The 23710-nt window shown below is 38.3% G+C and overlaps 1 protein-coding gene across 1 annotated transcript in view; it reads left to right on the top strand.

Annotated features, from left to right (window-relative positions):
* macrod2 (mono-ADP ribosylhydrolase 2) overlaps nt 1-23710 on the top strand; it is a 479923-nt gene that overhangs the window by 340976 nt on the left and 115237 nt on the right. Inside the window, exons 7-8 of the mRNA XM_007546309.2 lie at nt 4363-4393; nt 18077-18150. Of these exons, the coding sequence (XP_007546371.1) occupies nt 4363-4393; nt 18077-18150 (105 nt within the window). The remainder of the gene's footprint in view (nt 1-4362; nt 4394-18076; nt 18151-23710) is intronic.

The raw sequence follows: 23710 nt of genomic DNA, 5'->3' as shown, positions 1-23710 counted from the left end.
CATCGGGGCCCTCGGGGCAGTCACCCCCAAACTGGAGCAGTGGCTGAAAAAGATCCCAGGAACAACATCAGACATCTCAGTCCAGAAATGTGCAGTTCTAGGCACAACCAAGATACTGGAGGAGAACCCTCAAGCTCCCAGGCCTCTGGTAGAGGACCCGATCTCAGAGGATGAGAGAGACCACCCACGGAGGGTGAGAAGGGAATTTATACTGCATATGTATATATATGAAAATCTTTGGTCCTCAAATCTTTTTGTACATTTCTCTAGTTCTCTTCATTTCTATCAAAAACCAGGCCTTAAACAAAACAAGTACATGTATCAGATCTTGACAGCATCCCATTAAGTGATTACCTGATGCTTCTTCACGCCAGTAAAGTCAGTAGTTTTTAATGGATTAGCCAGCAGAGTAATAAAATAAATTTTAATTGATTATGCTGGTGGTTTGTCATTGCCTCAGTCTTTGATATGCCAGAAAGTAGCTGATGTCAGAGCAGACATTCAAGTTAAAGTGACTGACATTGTGGCTTTTCAACTGAAATAGGGTGACAGTTTTGGCAGCAAAGGCTTACTGAAGGAATTAGAAAGTGTTGCTCATTTTAACTGATTGAAGTATTTATCATCCCACTTGTTTTAATTTGATTATTCCAGGTGAACAGAAATCATAATCAAGCATTATTTGCTTTGTTCAACTTATCAGCAACTTAAAAGCAAATATTTTTCAATTACATTGTTTATTTTTTTGCTTATTTTTCCTTTTTGCTCTTTTATCCTGCCTCCCTCTTTTCCACAGGCAGAATTTAGCACCGGAGTAGAAACAGTCTCGCTCTTCCATGCTTCATCATCTGTGGTTTGTGTCAGACCCAGACAGTCATCAGGAAAGGTCAAAGCTTTGGTAAAAGATTTAAATCAACCCAAAGAAGAAAACATTACCCTGACAGACTGAGGCTGAAAACTGGTAAATAAGAAAGCAAGCAGAGACTCATTCCTCATCACTTAAATCAAGGACAAACAGGGTATTGTATTTCAAAGTGCGGGCTGTGTGTGCCGTCTTAATATGATTGTATGATTATTTCAGAAAGCACACAAGGAACCCTGTTCCTTTTCTCCCTCTCTTCAGATCTATTAATTGTGTTTTTCTCTCTGAAATGAGGTGATCTTGACATAGCTGCCAGCAGCAACATATTTCTAAATAAAACCTGACAGGGTGAGTGTGGAAAAATAAACTGCTGGCTCACTTTTGGCAGTGGAAGAAATTGACATATGAGGTTGTTCTTTGATACAGCTCTGAGCTGTTTTGTATTCATTCAGTTGCTTTAGCTTCTAGTGGACCGTTTACCTTTTTTTTTTCCTTTTTGTATTTGTCTTCTTATTATATTAATGCTCTTGCCACACCTTCTGATGAATGCAAGAAGTGAAGCATGTATTCAGCTTGTTTTGAGGACAAAATAGGATCTTTGAAAAAAAAAAAAAATCCTCTTTAGTGTTTATTAATGTACTTAAAAAGATGAATGTGAAAAAGAAACGCACACAGCAAGGCCTATGCATCATAATATATTAGCTTACAGAAGTAAAGAATAATGAAACTATTTTAAGCTATAAAGCCATGCTTGAATAATATGTTTGCTGCAAAATGCGACAAAGCATGAACTATTACTAGGTGGTTACTTTTTATAATGTTTTTGGAAAAGACATCCATAAATATTTGTTGGGTTTTTGCTCTTTAGTTTATAAAAATAGTCATAGTTTAGCATTTTTTCCTGTTTTTGTGTGGATGTCTCTTTTATTTTGTAAATAATCACTTAAGATCAGGCATTTGCTAAATCTGAGTCCCAGTCCCGTAAGTGAAAAATATCAAGGCTATATATATGAGCTTGGAAACTCATTAGCTATAAAGGGCAGTAAAATAACACTGGATTTCATTAATATTAAATATTCTACATTATTATTATGATTGTGTCCCACTTAATTCACTCACCAGTGATGTTGCAGAAGCCACATTATCTGCTTTTCTTGAAACTCTTGGGTTTTCTTTTTCCAACTGTGGCTTTTATCTGACAAAAATATGCTGATCCACATGGCTTTAACTAGGTTAAGAAAGCTACTGCGAAGTTCTGATAAAAAGCCACCTAATATGTGAGATTTAATTGCTTTTAACATGTATGTTTGTATGTCTGACTTAATGCCTTGCCCCTACTGGCAATGGTTTATATTTCCAGCAGAAAGCCAAAACTAGCACATGTATTTTATGTTTTGATGTCAAAAGCAGTTCTATCTAACTCTGTGCTGACAAAACTTATAAGTGTGGTCGACTTCCTCAAAATGTAATGTCTCGTGTTTCCTCTGCTTTCTGTGTAAATCTGCTATTAACAAAGCAATATTCTGGACTGGTGTTAAACCTTGTGATCCAAGTAGGAGCTCACAAGTCAGAGTAAAACTAACACTTGATTATTTATAGCCATGTCAAATCTATTTTTTTGTTTGTACTATTTTGTGTCTCTGAAGGACAGTCCCACACTAGTCAACAGTGAACTGTGAACAGCTTACTGAGTATCCATCGTAAAAACCTTTCTTCATGTAGACAACCACTTGAGGACGTGAGAATGTGGGAGTCTTTGTGGTTTTCGTAAATGGAGCATCTGCTCTACTGCTGTACATTGTAACCCCTCCTCATTTAACTCTCTTTGTATGCATAAATACGCGAGTCTGAATGAGGATTAGTCAGTGACAATCATTTGCAGCTTAGGCAGAGAGATGTTAACTGTAGCTGGAAAAGGAGAACAAAGCAGCATGCTTTTGGACAACTTAGTGGCTCGCCATGGCATCTCCTACTTGTTGAGAAGTGAGAGAACAATTCATTTATTCAAGTCACTTTCCAGATATCTCCAATAAGAAAGATTATTGAATACATGACACAGTGAGACCAGAGAAAGAAGCAGCCAACTTTCTTTCTTTGCAGTGAACATTGTTTTTATTTATTTAAATGTTTTGAGATTCTTATTCTTTGCTGGTCTTTATTGAACAGTACATTGACAGTAAATAGGGTTGAGAGAAAAGGGGAGGACATGTTGTAAATGGCCTGAGACAGAGAATCGAACCCAGGACAACCGCTTCGAGGACTGTAGCCTCTGCAGACTTTACTAACCGAAGCACCCGATGCCCTGTGATTGTCATTTTAATGGGTAAAAACACTTAGCTTATTTGGAAGAACTGCTTATATTAATATGCATGACCTATAATACAGATATCCAAGCCAAGCTCACAAATAGGCCATTTTTAAAAACATTTTTTTTTTTTTTTTTTTCAAAGCACAGCTGCACAGCTTGCTGGGTAACATTGTGGGTCTTGCTGGCATAAAATCACAGACAGTACATCATTAACAGGAAACGGGAGTTAAATTTAATCAGACTCTGTTAGAGATGACTTTAAGACATTATTGTTACCCAAGTATCAGACTGTTCCATCCATTTATGTGGATATGTGTTTCTGCTGTCGAGTAGTTGAATGTTCTGTTGTTGATCCAGATGTAACTGCGGTTTATGTTAGGCACTGAAAAACCTACTTGGATCACAGTTGGCAGCTCAAACTCGCAGGTTTGCTATCTTGTCTACTCGGTCTAAATAAAGAAATGTCATAAATGTATGTATAAGTTTAAGCTGTAGGCAACAGACAGAATCAGGCCTTAGTTAGATATTCATGTGTTATTAGGTAACACGCTCTACTGTACATGTACCTATGAATTTACATGAGCGGGTTTCACTGTTCCCCTTTGGCAAAATAAACTAACTACTGCTGTTATGGACACCGACTATTAATAGCCTCTGTCCCAAATGACATTTTACCAGACATCATCTTCAACCCGCTGTGATCCTGACTTTTCTTCAAATATATGTTTGAACTGTGTATGTTATAGACTTTAGAAGCCTGCTGTTTAAAAACAGCAACTTTAACTTGTATAACTGTGTGTGCATTGTAAATGGGAGCTGCATCAGTTTTCACATTATAGTTGTACATTAGCATTGCAGGGATTTATGCAATGAGTTCTGTAAATTGCTTCTCCTGGGAACAAACAGGTGAAGGCAAACAGAGGTAAACAGCCTCCATCCAAAGGTAAACGTTGTGTGTCCCACAATGCCTGCAGTTTAATGCACACGTATAATGGGCAGGTACATAGTTCATTATGGCTAAATTCCTCTGCTGCGGATTCCAAACAGAAAAGCACATTGTTGTGTTTGCAATTAAAGATAAACATAGTCATGGCATCTGCATCTTCTTCACAATCTTGTTATACACTGAAATGTCATTATTTTTTGGTTGCATATTAATTACTACTTTGTTCTTTTCTCTCTTTTTTTTGCACAGGCCTTCCCATGCATTTCCACAGGCATCTATGGTAAGCTTTAAATGTTCCTCAAAATGATTTATTCCCTTTGCATGTTGTACATATATTTTTCTCACATAACTTTGCAAACAGTCTTGTTTCAGTATGAATTATAGCTATCATTTTCAACTAAAAACTTTTTTTTATCATTTACAAGGAAACGCAGTGTAGAAGAAGGTTAACAAATTAAAGACACATGGCTTTTGTCCTCTCATGTGGCTAAAGCGAATGTGCTGGAAGGCATCCCTGGAAATGAGGAGGTTCATTGCACTTAAACAAAGTCACTTGCAAAAAGTCACAGAAGAAAACTTTACAGCTGTTGAGATAAACTGAATTAGGAGTTCTTTGTCTTAACAAAGTTGGATACAAGAAAATTAGTTGTTGCTGTTTAGTGAAATTTTAATTTCCCCTGTGGAGAGGATTTCTTTTTTTCTTGTCATCATGCAGTTTATTATTTGCATTGAATTAGCATACAGCTTCAATAATATCAGCAGGAGCCAAATGTTTATGGATTAATTAACATGCTAATCTTCCTTGTCTGTAACTGACAATAAGTCAGCTCTATTGTAGTTCAAGTAGACGGTGACAACTTCTGTAAAATTGAGCACAATTTTTGAAAAAAAAAGAAAAGAGTCAGGCCAAAACAACATTTCTGAGCACAACAATGAGTAAAAAAAACAACTGAAAGATTAAAGAATCTTAAGTCCAATTATTTTAAAAAATATATGAACTCTGTGTTAAAAACACTGCAGTGCTAACAATACATTAATTTTCTTACAGTTGGAATATGCACATATTTCACTAAAGCTTGATTTAATTTAGCAAGCGGCATCTTTTACTACTGTCGCATAATGTGACATTAAAATAGAAATAATTATTGAAACCACAGTTGGCACAATTATTGATTCCTCTATCTTTTTTAAAATAGATGCTACTGAAACATTCCTCATACTTTATTTATTAAGCTGATCAGAGTTTGTTAGAATTTCCAATTAGCAATTAATGAATTTCTCTGCGTTTCTCTGGGGTACAAAAGAGACGTGACACAGTCCAATTTCTTCGAGCCACTGGCAACAAGGCTGAACATTAACACAAGTTTGTCTTCCCCCCACTCAGAGTGAGGAAAATAGCAAGAAGGGTAAAAAAAAAACAACAACAAACAAAAGAACTACCAAACTCACTTTTAGAATTCATGCAAGTCTCCATGTCAGTTATTGTATAATATTTACATGTCAATTGGTTGTTTGGGAAGCATGCCATGATGTTTTTTTTTTTTTTTTTTTTTTTCTGGCCTACCATTAAAAAAAAATAAAATAAGCGTGCTGATTTTACTCAAACCTAGACAGATATTCAGTTGAAACTGTGTGGCTAAACAAAATGTAAATTGAACTTTTTAGCCACAAACACTTCATGTGTGTGAGGAGTGAAGAAAAATAATAAACATGTGGAAAACCAATAACTTACTCTACATGGTGATGGATTTATGATGCTGTGGGCCTTTTTCTTTTTTAAAAACCAAGGGGAACCATAGTAAAGTGTGAGGTTTCATTAATGTTGAAATATTAGGAGATTTTAAATAAACACTGAAGAAAGGATGACTGTTGAGCCAAAGCAAGAAGTGGGTCATCTCTGGGTCATTTAACAAAATGGTGATCCAAATTATATATCCAGAAGAAAGACTCTGCAAACAGCAATGGTCATAGATCCCCCCTCTCTGTAAGCTCATGAAATATTAATTTAGAGCATATTTTTCCTGTAATTGTTGTGCGAGATAATGGTATTTTAAATATCTTTACAGGGAGTGGGGTTGCAATAAATGTGACTGGCGCTATTTGTACTTCCAAACAATGCACTCCCTTCAATTTGAAGGACAAATTCTAATTAATAATATCAATTAATAAACAGGAACATTTAACCATGGAATTATCTATGTTGCAAAATAAAAAAGCAATGCTTACATATACAGATAGACACATGCATTATAATGCAGCTATTTGTCCAAAACTGGAATCACTCACAAAGGTCCAGTAAAGGGGCCTGGGTCCACAGACAGTCTACATCTGTTTGTTTTCTCCTAATATTCATTATAAAAAGATGCAATTTCCAACCAAAGCCATCACCTTTCCTCCTTTATTAAATTGGCACTATAACTAACCAGCAGCTGTCACTGAGGGACACTGAATTACTAAACACAGAGGAGCACTGATTGCACAGCCTGACAGGCTTTGGCAGTGCTCATTAAACCGGCTGAAACTTCCCTGAATGTTAATGGCTACAAAATGTTCATGCATCCTCATGCTGTGCTAAATTTTCTTATTAGTATAGAGCAGTGTGTGTTGTAAAACATGCTTATGAATTACCAGATGTTTATACCTATATTATTATCTTCAGAGTTAATACCTTCTTCTGTGTTTGCTTTTTTGTGTGTGTAATTTATTTTTGTCGCACTGCACAACATACCTTTTTTTTTTTTTTTTTATTTATGAGCACATCTGAAAATGTTATTACTGAACACCTAAGGATATAATCATTTTATCTTTCTAGCTGCTTCTCTTTTTTTTTTTTTTGTTCTGTTTTTGTTATACAACTTTGGTGTTAGTGACAGATTCCATACATTGTACAACAGATCCTCATTAATTTTATCCTATGATGGATGTTATGAAATACCAAAGAGTTGCTTACACACATTCTGCGGTGGGAACACAAAGGCTGTCCTAGAGCGCACGCGACAAAGAGAGCTGTAGTTTGCTGTGTATTCTGCTGCTGCTGACTAGGCCACAACTTATTGCTGTTTATTGTTGTACTGTGTGCTGCTTCACCAGTGGGAGCCTGTCGTAGCACTCCACCAGGAGCGCCCTAACATCAAAGAATAGTGTCTGCAGAGCCAAGCATGCAGTAGTGGGGAGGAATTAAACAGCCTGTTCAATAAATAAACAGCTTAGCGCTTCCCATAACTGCATCTTCACAGAACAATACAGCTGATTAAGACTAAAGATCCTCACACAGCAGAGGGCAAATAGAGGAGGGACTTTGAAAGTAACTTGAGCATACGGCTTTGCAGCCTCTGTGATGTTGTTCTCTGACTCCTCGCTGTGCCCCCAGAGTGCTGCTGTGCTCTGAGAGAGGCCTTGCTCTCTTGTCAGGAGGTTTGGCATTTTCTGTACATTTTAGATAACCTTTAAGGTCAGCTAACATTTCAGCAACGTAAACAAAAGCCTTTTGGAGTGTGAGTCACATCTTCCTCATGTCTTTCCTCCTGTGTTCTTTCTTTTTTTATCTGCCTCTGTGGTATGCACGTCTTTGGCTGTAAATCGAGTGACAACTGATTAGGTTAGGCAACAATCCATTGAAATCTGCAGTCATCCGTTGTTTGAAACTTAGAAGAAACTCTATATTAAATTGATGAGGCTTTGTTTTGTGTTTTTAATAGTAAGTTCAAAGCTGTTTGAAGAAAAATAGCTTATCCAAAATGGCTGACTGTCTGTAATCGTAAGTTACATGTTGTCACCAGCAGCCAGTATCTGGAAATGCTCTCTTCTGATTGGACCTTTCACTTACAACGGTTTTTTTTTTTGCCAGATCACATTAATTTACCATCATGATATTATTATGTGGGAGTCTTATAAGAAGAGACATATTAAAGACTTTAAGGATAATGGAGATCTACAACAGTACATGTAAACTGTAAAGTTCAATATTAATTGACAATGTGTCACAATTTCAATGTCAACATACTTTTCAGTGGAATAGATTGATGACCTTTTTGGAACTGAAAATAGGTCTGTTTAAAAAAAAATACATATTACGACCTCACTTCTGATTATTAGATCAGTATCTTTTAAAGTCTTCTTTCTTGGAAGACCATTTTTCTGAGGAGAAACACAAACTGAACCGTAGGATCAGTGATGATCAAAACCTACCTGATTCAATACTACTCTTTCCAGATTTGGTTGTCTGGCACAATATCCTTTGGCAGACCAAACAACTGCCCAGAAACCTGACCATTTCTTAAGCTGAGAGAGATGGAGGTGAAGAACTGCAAGCTTGTTTACAAAAACAGTCATAGATGTAAAATATTCTGTGAACGTGAGCCCTGCTACCAGGAAAAGCAATTAATCGCTATGTTCATCCTCCTCTTGGGCCCTAAAACCACTAACGTCGTCTTCTTCCTTGTTGGACTTGAACACTCAGAATTCGCTGCACACTTTCTCAGTTTCTCTTTCACTGTTGCTCTCAATGTCACTTTTGTCTCGAGGCAAATTCACCCTTAAGGTTGTGCTGTCCTCTTCAACACACAGCAGTCCAGCCTTTGAAAACCTATTGGTAAAAATCTGTTTATTAGCCATATTGTCATTTAAGCCGCAGTATTCAAAGTGTGTAAAAGAAAAAAAAAAGAAAAAAAAAGTTGTGGCTTATAGTCTGAAAGTTATGTTAGATTATGAGCACCGTTAGCGGAAAACATTGAAGACAGAAAAAAAACACAGGAGATGATGTCTGAGAGATTGTTGTAACATGTGAAGGTAATGTCAAACAACTCCCATGGAAAGTCCAACACTTGAAGTTTTATTCATTATTGGAGGAATTAATGCCGTCAAATGTCAAAATCGCTCCTGATGAAGAAAGGGGGCAGCAGGGTAAAAAAAAAAAAAAAAAAAAACTTACATTCAGCATCATATCCAAGACACTGGTATAATATTTCCCACATTGCAATAGATTTTAGCTTATTGTCTATTACTAGGATTTGAGAGAAAAAAATGTACATGGTAATTTGACGCAAGTTATTTACATACACATTTGTGGTTATATTCACCATATTTACAATAGAGTCACATTGACCCAATTGCACTCATAAATGTGCACACATTCATACACTAATATGTAGATCAGTAGGTAATTTGGGTTTAATTGTCTTACCCTGGGGACACATTGAGACGTAGCTGGATAGAGATGAAATCAAACCCACAGCCATCCAGTTGCAAGAGGAGGATTCTTATTGTTGAGCCACAGACCAAGAAAACTTGTATAAGTTTTCTAAATTAAAATTTTTAAATACAGTATTAATCCCCTTAAAATGACAGTAATCAAAATCTGATACCCACAAATTTCTCTCATTTTTACAAACACAGTCCAACTAAATTCACATCTGTTCACTTTAAGTTTGCCTGCTTTAATAATGGCTTGCTTCATAAACATTGTCAAAGTCACTGCTTAGTTGTTAATATTAAACATTATGGATAGGATGTTTCTTCATTCCTTTATTTCAACTTCCAGAGTTAGCAACCCTGCTGTCCTAGTTCTAGACTTGAATTGCAGCTGGAAGGCAAATTCATCTCCACCCTTGTTGTGACAGAGAGAAATTAGGAACAAGTTATCCAAGGCCTTTGTGTGATGAGGAAAAACAGATTTGTCAGGAAAGCTAATGCTAATTGACACTCTCCAACACGCCTCCGTCTTCCAAAGGACTCCATCTCCACTGACAGATGACGGCAGTACAGGGAGGTTGGGTTGTAGTAAGGGAGCGCGGGTTGTACCTTAGACGCTCGGAAAGAAAAATGAGGGCTCACACTGCGCTGACAGTCCAATCCCTCAGTCCGGCCCATTAGCCACAACAGAATTTCTGCACAGATAGTGTGTCGGAGGTACCACCCATAAACAAACTGGTGCCCACCGTGGGCCACGAGGTCACCCAGCATGATAGAGGTTATTAAGTGCTGCTTCTGTTTGGACATCAATCACAGGTGTGCAAGTCGGGTTTAAATGGATTATTCCTTCCAAGGAGAAGACACCTCTCAATGTCTCCCTGCAAAAGAGCCAAGGGTCCAACTACCTCGACTTAGAGAGGTCACTTTCTCTTTTAGTGTCTCGTTCTTTTCTGTCCTTCCTCTAACACATTCTTCTGACTGTTTTTTTCACATAAACTAGAAGCACAGTCAAATCCACTTGTATAAAGTTCTATTTTAGGATCCAGCATAGACCAGTGGTTCCCAAAACGTTAGAGGAAAAATAAAAAATAAAATCTTGACGCCATCACCATGACCTCAGCAAGACTGGAAAAAAAATCGCCAAGATCATTTTTAGTTAACAATTTATGTTGATTTCATTTCCTTTTACAACAATTTTTGTTTTGTCAAAAAAGTAAAAAGAACAAAACAACATGAACTATTTTCTTTTGTTTTTAAAAACCACTCAAGTCATAACAGCAATCCCCTCAGACAATAGAAATAAAGTTAATTGCTCCATAATAGATGCAACAAATTGTCCAATTCTGCACTTTGCAATTATATTGAGAACATGGGAGCACATTTCAACTGCACTTTAAAAGTTCAGTGTCGCTCCAGTTCAAATTAAATAAATTTTTGGTACAAATTTCATGCTCATGTGGCTTTATCATGGTTTGTTGGTTCAGTGCTCTCCACACTAAGCATTGAAAGGAATCACTGGCATAAAAAAACATTTTTCCAAGTTGTTTTGCTGTTTGTATTTGGATTACCTTTATTAATGCTCAGTAGAAACTTGGAGAACTATTACTTGCAAGGTGAATCCAAAGCTAATTAACTACACTTAACCATTTAAATTAGGCTGTCCTAGTAAATATATATATATATATAAAAGCTTTATTTCAAATTTAAGTTGCTATAAAACTAATTGAGAAATTTTTTTTCCCTTGCATTTTCTTTGATTTTGAAAATATAAAGCAAGACGTTTGCGTGCAAAGTTTGCACAGTTTAACTTGTACCTGTTTTCATAAAGTAAAAGCAGTGAGAAGTGCTAATGAATGGTTTATTATGACTTATGTTCGTAAGCATAGCAACCATGTTGGATTTTGAGGTTGAGACAGATGAGAAACCTCTGATGTTTCCACTTGAAACTGACATTTTAGAACAAGGCATTGGAAATCAAAGCATATATTTCAGCTAAACATTCAGGGCCAATCTATAGAAGTATTTTCTCTTCCTTTATGTCTTTTAAAGAAAAATCTGAACAAAGCTAACAAAAACTAACAGGTCTATTACTGCTTTAATTTGTGTCAGTATATTTTCTGAGGTTGTGCTTATTTCAGAAAGTTAGGCAAACCTACTGCAGAAACCTTAGCCTTGCAAGGATCACATCAGACACTGAAAGAGCATTTTCCAGCAGCCTTGTGATGACTCGTACACTCCAGGAAACGTCTGTTCAGATTAATGTTTGCATGGAGCTGAGGATTGACGGGTAGGATGTGAACGCAAGGACATGAAGATTACGTGTACTGTTTGCCTGACAGATACCCTCTCAAGCATGCATTTATAACCCTATCAAAATAATCAGAGGTGCTCAGCGCAGCAGAGCTGCCACTCTACTTTGGACAAATATTTCCCTGTTTATGTCTAACCTTCCACCTTTGGTGCATCTGTCTCCGTGACGGATCTGAAGATTGTTGACAAAGGAGTTTCAGCACTGGCTGGTGCCTGTGGGAGATATGTGGTTGTAATCCAGCCAAGCTCTACTGGTATGTCCACAGTGCTCCTGTGTACAGATCAAAGGTGTTTCACAGCAAAGATTTTTTTTTTCCTTTCGCCAGCATCATGCTCTGGTTTTCTTCATCCTTGTCTAGGATTAGGAGGGTGGCAGATATTCATGGCACCTTATCTCTTAACGTTGATGGCTTTCTGCTTGCTAGCCAGAGATGGCTTGGGAAAATGTACCCCCTCTCTTAAAGGCTAGGATTTACTACACGGGGCTTAGTCCGGCTGGGTTTGGGAATTTCAAGGTGCGTCGGAGCAATATGTGGTATCTGTGGGCAGCAGAGTGGCAACAGAAACTTTGTAGCCCATTTAATAGAGTCACACAGCTTGCATTGTGCTAAACACTTTCTTTGCTCCAACATTGTCATGGATGATAAGCCAAATGTAAAAGCACTGAGTAATCTCAGGTCAATAAGTGCAGGCTTCTGCAAAGAGTGGTTTGTGCTTAACTCCTGCAGATCATACAGAGTTGAGAATGTTTAAAAAAAACCAAACTAGTAAATTAGGGAGGTTCAGTTTTAGCATTTAGGACATTCCAGCCTTCGCCTTTATGGAATGTTTCCAAGGAAGGTCATAAACTGTTTTGCCACGGAGGCTACTTTTCCATCTTTCCGCTTCTTTTTCTGCCTCTCTTCCTCATTCAGCAGCCTCCCATCTCTCTTTGTCTCTGTAACCTTCTGTGGGCTTCAAAGTCGGTCACGGCCCCACTGTCGTGTTGCACTGCTGGTGTAAGAGCTGCTCCGGGCAGTTTGACACCCACGCTTCGGCGTATGGAGTCCTGGGGCGCTACTCCGTCCTCCACCCCGGGTCACCTCACCTCTCCTCTGGGCCCTGATGGGGTGACCACCCTACTTCCCAGCGTGCTTTCCACATGAACACGCAGCTCTGCTTCCCTCAACTAGAGCAGCCCGCAAAATGCTGCCTTCATTACTGATTTCTTCCTCTCATTCAAACTACCATCAGCTAATCTGCGTTATATTGTATCACAAATGGTCCGTTCTGCCTTTCTGTCAGGACCTGGATTTTCAAAAGAGAGACTCGTATTATGCATCTTACTGAAGATATATTCACCTACATGTAAAATAATTTATGAAAAGTAACAGATATTTACGTGATGGGTGTGGTTGCGTTTTTGTGTTGTGACGCCATCGATTCACTCAGTCTGAAGACAAAAACTTTTAGCTTTTTAAACATTGTTTCTTGTTTTGTATTTGTATAATTTAAGACTATATTTTCTGAGTCACTAATAGCAGGAAGGAAGATTTTAATTGGACAGAAATGTTTCTTTTTTCTTTTTAAAAAAACTTGTTTTAAATAAAAAACTTTATGTCTCTAACAGGCGTAAGACAAGATTATCTGCCTTGTAAAACAACATTGAACCACACTATTTTAAATATATTTAATTAGCATTTAAATATATCCCAGAACTAGCTAAAAGGAACTAATGGCGCACTGGGAGAGGCTGCCTTTGACCTGTATGATATCAAATACCATGAACTGAATGTGACATTTACAATTGTTTTAGCTGTTTTTCAGTCTCTTATGGAAACATTCTCACAAAGTGCCTTCGTAAAACATGGCACGTGCCATTGGATCCTTTTTCTCCGGATGCTGCTCTCTGCTGGGTGATAAAGTAGAGAAGCCTTCAGCTGAAATAACACTGCACCACCTGAGCCCTCATCAGGGGCGCTGCACCGCGCATTTCCCATCAGTGCACCTCACTAAGACAAATCTCTCTGAGCCAGCCATATTCCCAGCATAGTAGAGAGGCGAGCCAAATCGAGCAGAGACCCTGGAGGGCCCACCATCACTGTGGCTAATGCTAGCGCCTCACCACCTGACAGATTGGCTTCTCCTAAACGCTGCACACAGGAAACCCTAGAAAGGAGGCGGTTGAGGGGAAGAGATGTAAGAGCAGCACAGAATTTGTGCATTTTGTGTGCACTTCAGCATATAAAGGACTCGGCTCAATCCTGTGCTGCACATCTTTCAGAAAGTGGATTGTGTCAGCAGTGCTGCCGGTGGTGCCTGGACTCGGAAGCCCAGGAGTGGTGCTAGAGGTTGAGTTTTAAAGTACTTTATTGTATCCATTCCTCTCAGTTTAAACATACTTGGCCAAGCTGAAAGAGACAGAGAGGCAAAGAGAGAGGAGAGGAGAGGAAAGTTTAAAGTAGCATGATGAGAGAAAGCTGCTGATCCACTCAAATTGGTGCTGTCATAACTTTGTAACTTTGAGTTCCTCTGCCAGGCCACCTGCAGCTCAACTGATACTTCTTTTTCTGCCAGATCTCATTTTATCGTGTCTTTTCTGATCTTAGGTGGTGTGAATGTATTGATTTAATAGTTTTCTTTTTCTTTTTTCTTTTTTTCTAAATTAGGCCTCTGGTTCACTTCTTTCAACCCGTGTTCTGTCCAGCTCTGCTATGATTAATAGCTGTAGTTGTCAAATCAATAGAGAATTTATAGAACTGTTCTGAATGGATTGAATGCTCTCTGTACCTTTAGCTCATTTATGGTGACATGGAGGAACTATTATGTTTTAGTCTCCGTTTTGGAAGAAGTTTACCAGCCTGTGTTCAGACTCGTGGGGACAGAGGTAGATACTTAATTCTTTATTTACATTTTTTTGTTCATTTGTTTATGTGCTTCTGACACTTCTTGTGTCTGTGCTAACTGAACAGCTGGTCCCATCTCCCCGAAACTACTTTCCTCAGCTTTCCTGTCTGCCGCACATCTGTTTGCCTATGTTACTTGATGTGCAAGTTGGGTGTCGGTACACCTGCACAGGTGTGGGAACAGGTTCTTAAAAGGAAGCATCAGCAGGAACAAAAAAATGCATCTGAAAACGTTAAGTGTGCTTGAGATGTAGGAGAAGTCAGGTGACTAGAAGATTTTGGCATTCTGGATTAGCTCCTGAGCGCATGGCTCTTGGGGGCTCCTGTTAAAGGACAGGAGCCGTGAACAGACTTTGCACTGTCTGCAGATGCTGCAGAACAGAGCTGTAGGAGCAGGCTGGCAGTCACTGCTGGCTGGTATGCAGCTCACATCTTGCCTCACCCTGAGCTTGAATGGGAACTTGGCAATGGCTTGGCAGTGTCTCAGCCCCCTCTTCTCTCATCAGTGTAACTCGGCCACTCCTGTCAAACTGAGAAAGAGGAGGAGAAAAACAGAGAAAAGGGGAGAGGCATCAGCAGCAGTCACATAGGTGAAGATCCAGAGCATGAATCTGCATATGTTGTTTATTGACTATTTAAGCAGGTGATTATGAGAATTTTGGTAGGAGCTACTGAGCGGCTTTGACGGGAGGAGTCACAGATAAGGGAAAAAAATCAATAAATGCTCAGGTTAAGTCTTTACGTCCTTTCAGTTTCCTTTACATCTGTATGAAAGGACAGGTTGATGCTGTTCTTGTAAAGCTGTTTCATGGGTCACACTCTGATGTCAATGATTGAACAAAATAAAAAAAAAGTCTACATTTGAAAATATGACCCATGTGCTAACTAACAAGGTACAGCGTGACCTGGCCATTGGATCAGTTGATGCTGGTTGAAATTGAGGTGTTAACCTTTGTTATTGGACTGTCTGCTGCAACCTGTAGTTCTTTACGAGGTCGGGGGTTTTAAACAGAGTCTTAAATCCTGTACTGGGTCACAGTGGCTGAAGAAACATGCCATGCTTGTTTGTTGGCATCGCATTTTGCACTGGACACACGTTGCTATCAGGATACTTCCAGGACAGCCAGCAGCTAACTACCTTATGGAGTACATTCAAAACTTAAAATATTTATTCAAAAACACAAGCAGCAACATCAAGTCATGAATTTGCAATCCTGTATTGATGACAAAAGAGTCAGAACTTTCTATATTGTCGTCTTAATGATTCCTAATGGGGTTAAGGTCTGGACTTATGTAGAAATGTTTTCAGCTCCTTGAGATCCACTTTTTTCTACTTTGAACTTGATGATTTCTGGCATTGTCATCTCATAATATGCCTGGAAATGAAATGCTGTATTTTTGTGTAGACAGCTGACCTAATTTTTTTGGACTTCTAACAGTGTTGATCATGACCTGACCAACTGAAGCAACCTTAAATTATAAAACTGCCCCCACAAGCTTGAACGATGAGCTTAAGACATCATGCATCACTTCCTCCACCTAGGTTCTTACCCCAATGCACCCAATGCTGCTGGATCAGGGTTAATGTGAAGTCATCCAAATGTAATGCCTTTTTCCATCATTTAGGAGTTCAGTTATTATCCTTTGTGGAAAACTTAAATTTTACTTTTTGACTATAGGCTTGATGTTAAGCAATTTTCTTCAGACCATGCATTAAACAGAGTTAAATCCTTACAAAATGGAAGAAAAATGTGGGTGTTGTCTGATCACTATTTTCTCTCCATCTTTCCCCTGGAAAAATGATTGTTAATCACTGCCTTCACATTTTTACTCAAGTATTGTACAGTTCTTTGCTATACTTTAGCAGTTTAAGTGTTCTCTTTATCCCCATCTTTCATGTCCATCAATAATCTTACAGATACGGGATCATAATGAGAGGCGGGTAAAGTTGAAACCAATGAATGCAGAAATACAATATTAAATTCAGTTTAGCTTTATAGCTTCTCAACACAGGAAACCCTGGGTGATCTCAAAACACTTTAAAAGTATCCAGTTCCACTTCATATCTGGGTAAATTTAACAGTTTAGTCAGAAATTCAGTTAGGTTCACATGCAGTTCAGTCAAATTATGTTATTTAATCCCAAATAGGAAAATTCAACAGGAATTTCTTATCCTGCGCAAACATGGGGTGACAGTGGGGAGGAAATATTATCCTTTGACTGTGAGAAACCTCCAGAGTGGCCAGCTGTCATTAATGACTTGGAGCTAACAGAAAAGGAAGCATACTCTAAATAAATGAGTATGCTCATTTATTTAGTGCTCTTTTTAATCTTTCCCGTAAAAACAGCACTTATCTATTGGCACCAACAGATCTGTCACTTTCTAAGGAAGTAAAAATGAGTACTCATTGTTCATTGCACCAATGTCAATGGCTACTTCTGTAAGACACCCACCTAAATGCAAAATCCACTGGGAGAATGGAAAGTAAAACAAACATGGTACACATATTTATTGGTAGCAAAAGCTTTCCACTAGGAGTACCTACTATGAAAAGAAAAACAGATTAATGGCCCAATGGCTGTGTCCAGGAAACACACAGTTATACACAGAATCACTAGACCAGCAGAACTTTCTATGGAAAAAATTAAGAGCACAAAAACTGGACGGCTCATTCCATGAAAGAGAGACAGCTAAGCATATATAACCAGAAAAAACCTTCCACAGACAGGAGAAGAATAGTAATTAGAAAGTTAATATTCTCTGTAGTAATTTTCCAAACCTTAGAAGGTTTTTTATAAAGGTGATATATATTTTATTCAGCCAGGTAGTGTGTAGTTACTTTAAAATCAGGACAGCTGAGGAACTTCTTGGTAGTAATTTGTCAGCTCTTTTGGTTCTGGCATATTTACTCTACCATGGTAGTAAAGCAGCCCCAGAGGATTTTTAAGTCAATATCTCGCTGTTGGAGTTGGGTCCTGTGAAGTTATCTACACTGGCAGCAAGTGATCTACAGATTAGTTTCCAGCAGTCTTCCTTTTCCTGGTCTAATTAGAAAATAATCAAGGAACAGTTTTTCTTCAGAGTGTTAACAAACTGTTACGGTTCCTCTGCTGACACAACTGTTAATATGATGGTTTGCTGCATTGTGCCTAGACTCCAGGTTCATGTTGGCAAGCTGGTAAAACAAAGGAATGGTGTGCATGATCACACATCAAAGTGTAATTTCCCCATAAAGATAAAACATTAATCAGTTCTGCTTGAGGTGGTAATGAGTGAGGGTGTGATTGTGCGTGTGTGTGTAGCTTGTATCCACACTTTGAAGACCCTGTAATATTGTCTGTCTGTGTTTCCACATCACCCTGCATCTGGCAGCATTCGTCAACAGCAGTTGATCAGACAGTTGGTCTCATCTCGCTGATACGAGCAGGTTGCTTTTCATTGATTCAGGAGGAATTCTGCTGCTACCTGTGGAGATATCAGTTTTCTGTGTTTGCTTGCCTGACTGACTTTTTTTGTCTCCCATTTGACATCTGCATGCTGAATACAACTGCTGTTTACACTGTTTTTGTCTCCTCAGGCTATCCCAACGAGCCTGCAGCCGACATCGCTCTGGGCACAGTAAAGAAGTGGATCGAAGAAAACTCTGATAAGGTACGACACATTGCAGGGTGAAAAGTAAATTCCAGCTTCGAAGAAGCCATTGCCCTTTTCCTATTTCACTTTCCTTAACTTTTGAATATAAATGATTGGTCCATAGCTGAATCGCACAACCTCATTTGCTATGCATCTGTGTATATGACGGACGTCTTACCCACCTGGCAATTTGAGGTCTGCATGCACATCAAATTAAAAGCCAGTCTGAGACTAATCAGGCTTAAATGGTCTGTTGACTGTTGAATTGGTCTTTGCTGGGGATTGCTATTAAACTCAGAATTACATAACTCATCAGCAGCAATAACCGTATTTACAGGGCTTTGCAACAGGATTTAAACTCCATGTACGTTTTCACATGTTGTCACAGCAAAACCATGATCTCCAATGTATTTTATTGAAGTTTTATCTGTTGGACACAATAAAGCTAAATTTGTAAATTACTGGGCTAATGGGACATTTTCAGATCACAGATTAAACGGTTCTCTGTGAAATGTTGGGATATGGTTTTATTCCCTTACTCTTCTTTAAACTTTTTTTTATAACTTTATCTCTGACATATCTGGCATGTTCCTGAGATTAAACTGGGATAAAACAGAAACTATGATCATTGCTCCTGACAGTCACAGTCCTGATATCAAGCAGCACCTGAGTGTATGTGGGCTTTGACTTTCTTGCCAAGCCTCGGAAACCTTGGTGTGATTTTCAACTCTAACTCAGAGATTCTTTTTTTTTCTTTTAAATATCAAAAACAGCTACTTTCAGTTAAGGAACATCTCCAAACCATGATACATCATGTCAAAAACTGAGATGGAGGTGATTATTCATGCATTTATCTCTTCTCAAGTGAAGCACCATAACAGTCTTTTTACCTGCTTAAATAATAATAATAAAAAAAAGTAGTGAACAGTGAATAGTGAGCACAGAACTCTGCTCCAAGGCTTTTAACCAAAACAAGAAAGAGACTTGCACAGTGTAGCCCCAGCTTACATTTCTGACCTTATAAGTACTCCATAACACATCCCGAAACCTTAGATCAGCTAGTCACGGGTGACAGGTTTTTTTTTTTTTTTAAAGCTGTGTTTCCCAAGTTGGGGAACACGTTGCCACCTTCTTTTCGCTGCATTGATTTGCTCCATTCTTTGAAAAAGCAGCTAAAGAAACTTTTATTTAGCAAAGATTTTTTTAGCAAGTACTGAATACAAATGTGCGTGCTTCAGTTGTAAGATTTTTATTGCCAAAAAAAAAATCATGTATAATTTTCTTTCATTTCCTACTTATGTTCTAAGCAGGATTCCAATTGAATACATTAAAGTTTGTGGTTGTGACTTAACAGCTGTGAATACAGTGTGTGGCATTATCTCTATCTATGAATTTAAAGCCTTGCTTCTTAAACAGTTCAGCTGTAGTATAGTTGTGTTTGCCAGAAAATAAATTGTGCCGTTATCATAGCGTCTTGGCCTTGATGTCAGATTAGATCTGATTATTAAGTGAAAATGCCGTGCTGTTAACATTGCATTTACCACTGTGCCAACACTTTTATATTATATTATCTTGCAACATGTTTAGCACTAATTTGCAGGGTTACACTTCAAGAGAAACCAATCTAAAGCTGGGAATAAATGCTATACAAACTGCTAGGAGTTTGAGACTATTTCATCAGTATGTATTGCGGCTTTCAAATGGAGTTTAACAGGTTGAACAGCAATCATACGTTTTTTTGTTTTATGACGCCAGAGCTTTGTCGAGTTGTCATGAGGCACTTTGAGTCTTTATGGAGCATTTATCTGTGTGAGTGAGTGATGGTAACCTTCGGGGGTCATCTCTATTTACCGAAGAACTGTTTATATCTATCTGTCACGGCGGATTGAGGTGTTTTATAAAGCTTACAATTTGATGTGCTGCAGCATCCCTCAGCTGGGGTTATGAATGCTGTGGACAGGCAGCCAAATGATACAGAGTTGGTAGATTACTTTGCAGTTGATGAGCTGTTTGCCGCACTTGTTCTCTGCCAGATGATTCCTGTAACATGCAGTTGTGGAATCCATCAGCTCTCTGGCATCAAGTGTGTTTCATACGGCTTATTGCTGGCTGTAAATAAAAAGGTAATGTGGGAAGCTGACGTTTGTGGCTGTGTTGTTCCACATCTAAGATTGCCACTTGATCAAAGGACACAATATTGTATTGCTTTGACTTATGTGTATCTCTGCTTTGGGCGAGCCAAGCAAAACATTTTACAATTCAAGTGGTGAGCGGGGTCTGCAGAGGCCTGCCCAAACACGGTTTGTTAAAACTGTCTGGTTACACATGGTGAATACTTAACTCTAAGTAGACCAAGTAAGTAAGCTTTTAACAAGATCAGAGAGAATAAAGTGATGTACTTTACCCAGAAGTGCAGCAATATTTTTCCTACACTGGATCAAATCACAGAGCAACATGAGTTACATCAGGAGTCATTGCTCCCATTTCCCCTTCATGCATTATTGCACAATGCTTTACAATTCCTGGTGCATCCCAGGCCTTTTTTTTCCCTTAAGCAATATTTAAAAAAAAGTATTCCTTGTAGTAAATTTGAACTAAATGTATTTATATTAGTCTTCATAAAATAAAATCAGCCCCATAATGTGTAAAAATTTGTCTGAAGTATAAATGACATGCCTTTTCATTGAGGAAGACTTATTTCAAATTAAAGGAAGCATCTTAGAATCTAGAATTTGCATAGAGTTAAAGCAAATATAATCAACACTTTATTCTAATAAAATGGAAATATGGACAAAAGGATGAAATTAATAATCAAGTTTAGGATCATCAAATATTATTCAGCTAATTAAATAATAGTGTTTTGATTGCTCAAAATACTTTTGTCTGAGTAAAAGTCAAAGCTGCTGTCAAACTGTTTCTTATCTTGCTGTGTAAATTGGCATTTTAAAAACCTGCAATGACTGAGTGTGAGGTTGGAACATACAGTATTTTATGTTTTTGGAAAATGTGTGCCACTTTTGATGTTCTTCTAGTTTAAATAGTGCATGTTGAGCTCTGGGGTGTGAAGTTCAGTGTTCTGCCCCTCAGGGCTGAGTATGTTACCTCTGAGTATGTTTCTTCTGTTTTTAAGGATCAACTGTTTACCTGGAAATGCATTAATGCTCCATGAGTGCCCCAAAGCGGTCAGAGAAATATTACCTGAATTGATCAGAAAGCAGGTCAGGTGATCAGTTCACTTTTAGTTTCAGGCCTCCTGATGTGATTTGATCTTTATTGGTGCAAATTAAAAGCTATATTACATAAAGTACAGTTTAATGTTGAAACATTGTTGTGATTTTTGAGTTACAGTTGTGTAAATGTTTGAATTCCAGTTTTAAAACGTTTAAGTAAAAGGATATCTTAGGAAAAACAATTTAGTGTATATGTGATCAATCATCTTTTATTGCACCGGACAACAGCAATATTAGGCAGAATGAAGCACCTTACTTGATCCGGATCAATAAGTATCTTGGCAGATAGGCAGAGCTCACTCAGTCTCTTTCTTTGGCTGATTGGGAATCTGTTTGGGACAGTTAAAGTGTAACTCTTGGAATGGTGGGACCCAGCCATGGTGGTATGTCTGGCACAGGTTCATGTTGGATTTTTGGATCCCCACTTAGATCAAATAGTGCACATAAAAAAACTGGCTCGGCATAGTTGAAAGAGTCTTCACAGTGGAAACAGGAAAAATGAACAAAGCCTTTCAGGACCCTCACTCAAAAATAGATGAAGGCATGGTGTTGACACAGAAATTTTACAAAAAAGTCTAACTTTGGCTGAAGCTAGGACAGCACAGTTGTTAGTCAGGGTAAGTAAGTAAGTATTTATTTATTTATTTATTTATTTACTGGCCCGATCAGTAAATGGTGGACTGCAATTAATTCTTTCTTTTTGGGGGGTAAGTTACGTGACAGCGAAGGACTAACTAGATACAGGCTTGAGGCAGTAAATAAATCAGTGGTTGTCTTGATAATTTCCTATTTTAAGAATAAAAATTCACATTCACTGAAAATCAAGGTTCAACACAATCATTGTCAATTAAATGTATATAGTCATTAATTAATTCAGAAGTTATTTATATTTTCAATTTGCAGCTTGAAAGAAGAACTCTCATAATTTGACAAGCTTTCAGATAACTTTTTTTTTAGCGTAAGTATCAAGGTCACATCTCCCTCACGTTCTTAAGACTTTCGGATGCTTGGATTGGATTTAGAAGTGATCTGGAGAAAACACAGTTTGGTGTTTTAAGTATTTGCAGTAGTTACATTTCTTTTCCCTTGGAAGGAAAAGGCTGAATTAAAGCTGAATTCAGATTGATACACAATCAAATTGCAAAGTGCCGTCATCGGTAGTTGTGCGAGCTTTGAGCTGCACCCGCAATATCAAGATGACAACCACAGATATGTTTAGAAATACAATTTATCACAGCAGCATTTGGTCGATTGACACAACTAGAGTCAGTGTGATTGATAACTGACACAATCCTATTTCAGGCAGCATGTCATGAAAAATTATGAGATGACATCTGTTTACTGCATAGAGCAATCAATCAATACCAGCATTCAGAATAAAATCCTTGAATATATTGTTCCGTTAAAGTCATTTTGCTATTTTATTCATTCTCAGTTACTTTTCTTTCTTCAGAGTCAATCACCAGGCAGTGAGATGTTTTTTCTTTTAATGGTAAGCATTGTTACAGTGCCTCGGGGAATAAATTGCATGGCGTTTTTTTTTTAAGATTGTGTCAAAAAGAAAAGTTTGTGAGCGTCTTTGTCGTACACTGAACAAAAGCAATAGATTGCTGCGCTCGCTCACCTCGAGCTTTGTGCGCTCAGACCCAAAGCGTCTGTGATGTGGGCGTCCAGAGAGACGAGTCATTTCAGCGCCATGATAAGGAGCCTGCTCTGGGAAGATACTGTGCTATTGTGACTGAATTTCAGCACAATGGGCTGGCTGAGGATCTAACATGCCGGGGGTAACAGAGCACTGACCACAGGCTCCCTCTGCAAACCTCTCCACAGACTCATTCTTTCCAACATTATGAACTGGCTTGTGTATGTCAGCGTCTGCAGCTGTGTTATCCAGAATTGATACATTTGATTTTGGCATGCTGTAGTCATGCAACCGGCATGTAATTGAAATGTCCACAAAAGTGGTCTGCGGTTCAGGAATATATTATGTGTGAGACCAGACGGAACGATGGGATGGGAGGGAGCGGTGGGTGTGATTGAGTCGCAAAGTTTATCTTCCAGGTCAGCGTTTTGCAGCCATGATGCGTTCACCAGCACACAATGGACCACACTGATAATTTGAAATTCACTGTTAGCTTGACAAAAACTTTCACAGTAATAGAACAAGCGTCCTCATCACGGTCAGGAATATCATATCCTTTGGTCCAGAGAGACTTCAGAAAAGATGACCGATTGAGGAAGGTTGACCTCAGCTTCTGTGTAACGTTCCCAAGAAGGAAAGAAAAATTATTTTTGCCATATACAAGACGTAAGCCCCAGAGGGGTTTCCCCTCAGTCTTGGAAGTTGT

The sequence above is a fragment of the Poecilia formosa genome, unplaced genomic scaffold (genome assembly GCF_000485575.1).
Source record: "Poecilia formosa unplaced genomic scaffold, Poecilia_formosa-5.1.2 Scaffold15, whole genome shotgun sequence".
In the NCBI taxonomy this organism is placed as follows: Eukaryota; Metazoa; Chordata; class Actinopteri; order Cyprinodontiformes; family Poeciliidae; genus Poecilia; species Poecilia formosa.
The sequence above is the reverse complement of the archived record's forward strand: the minus strand, read 5'-3'. Positions and strand labels throughout refer to the sequence as shown.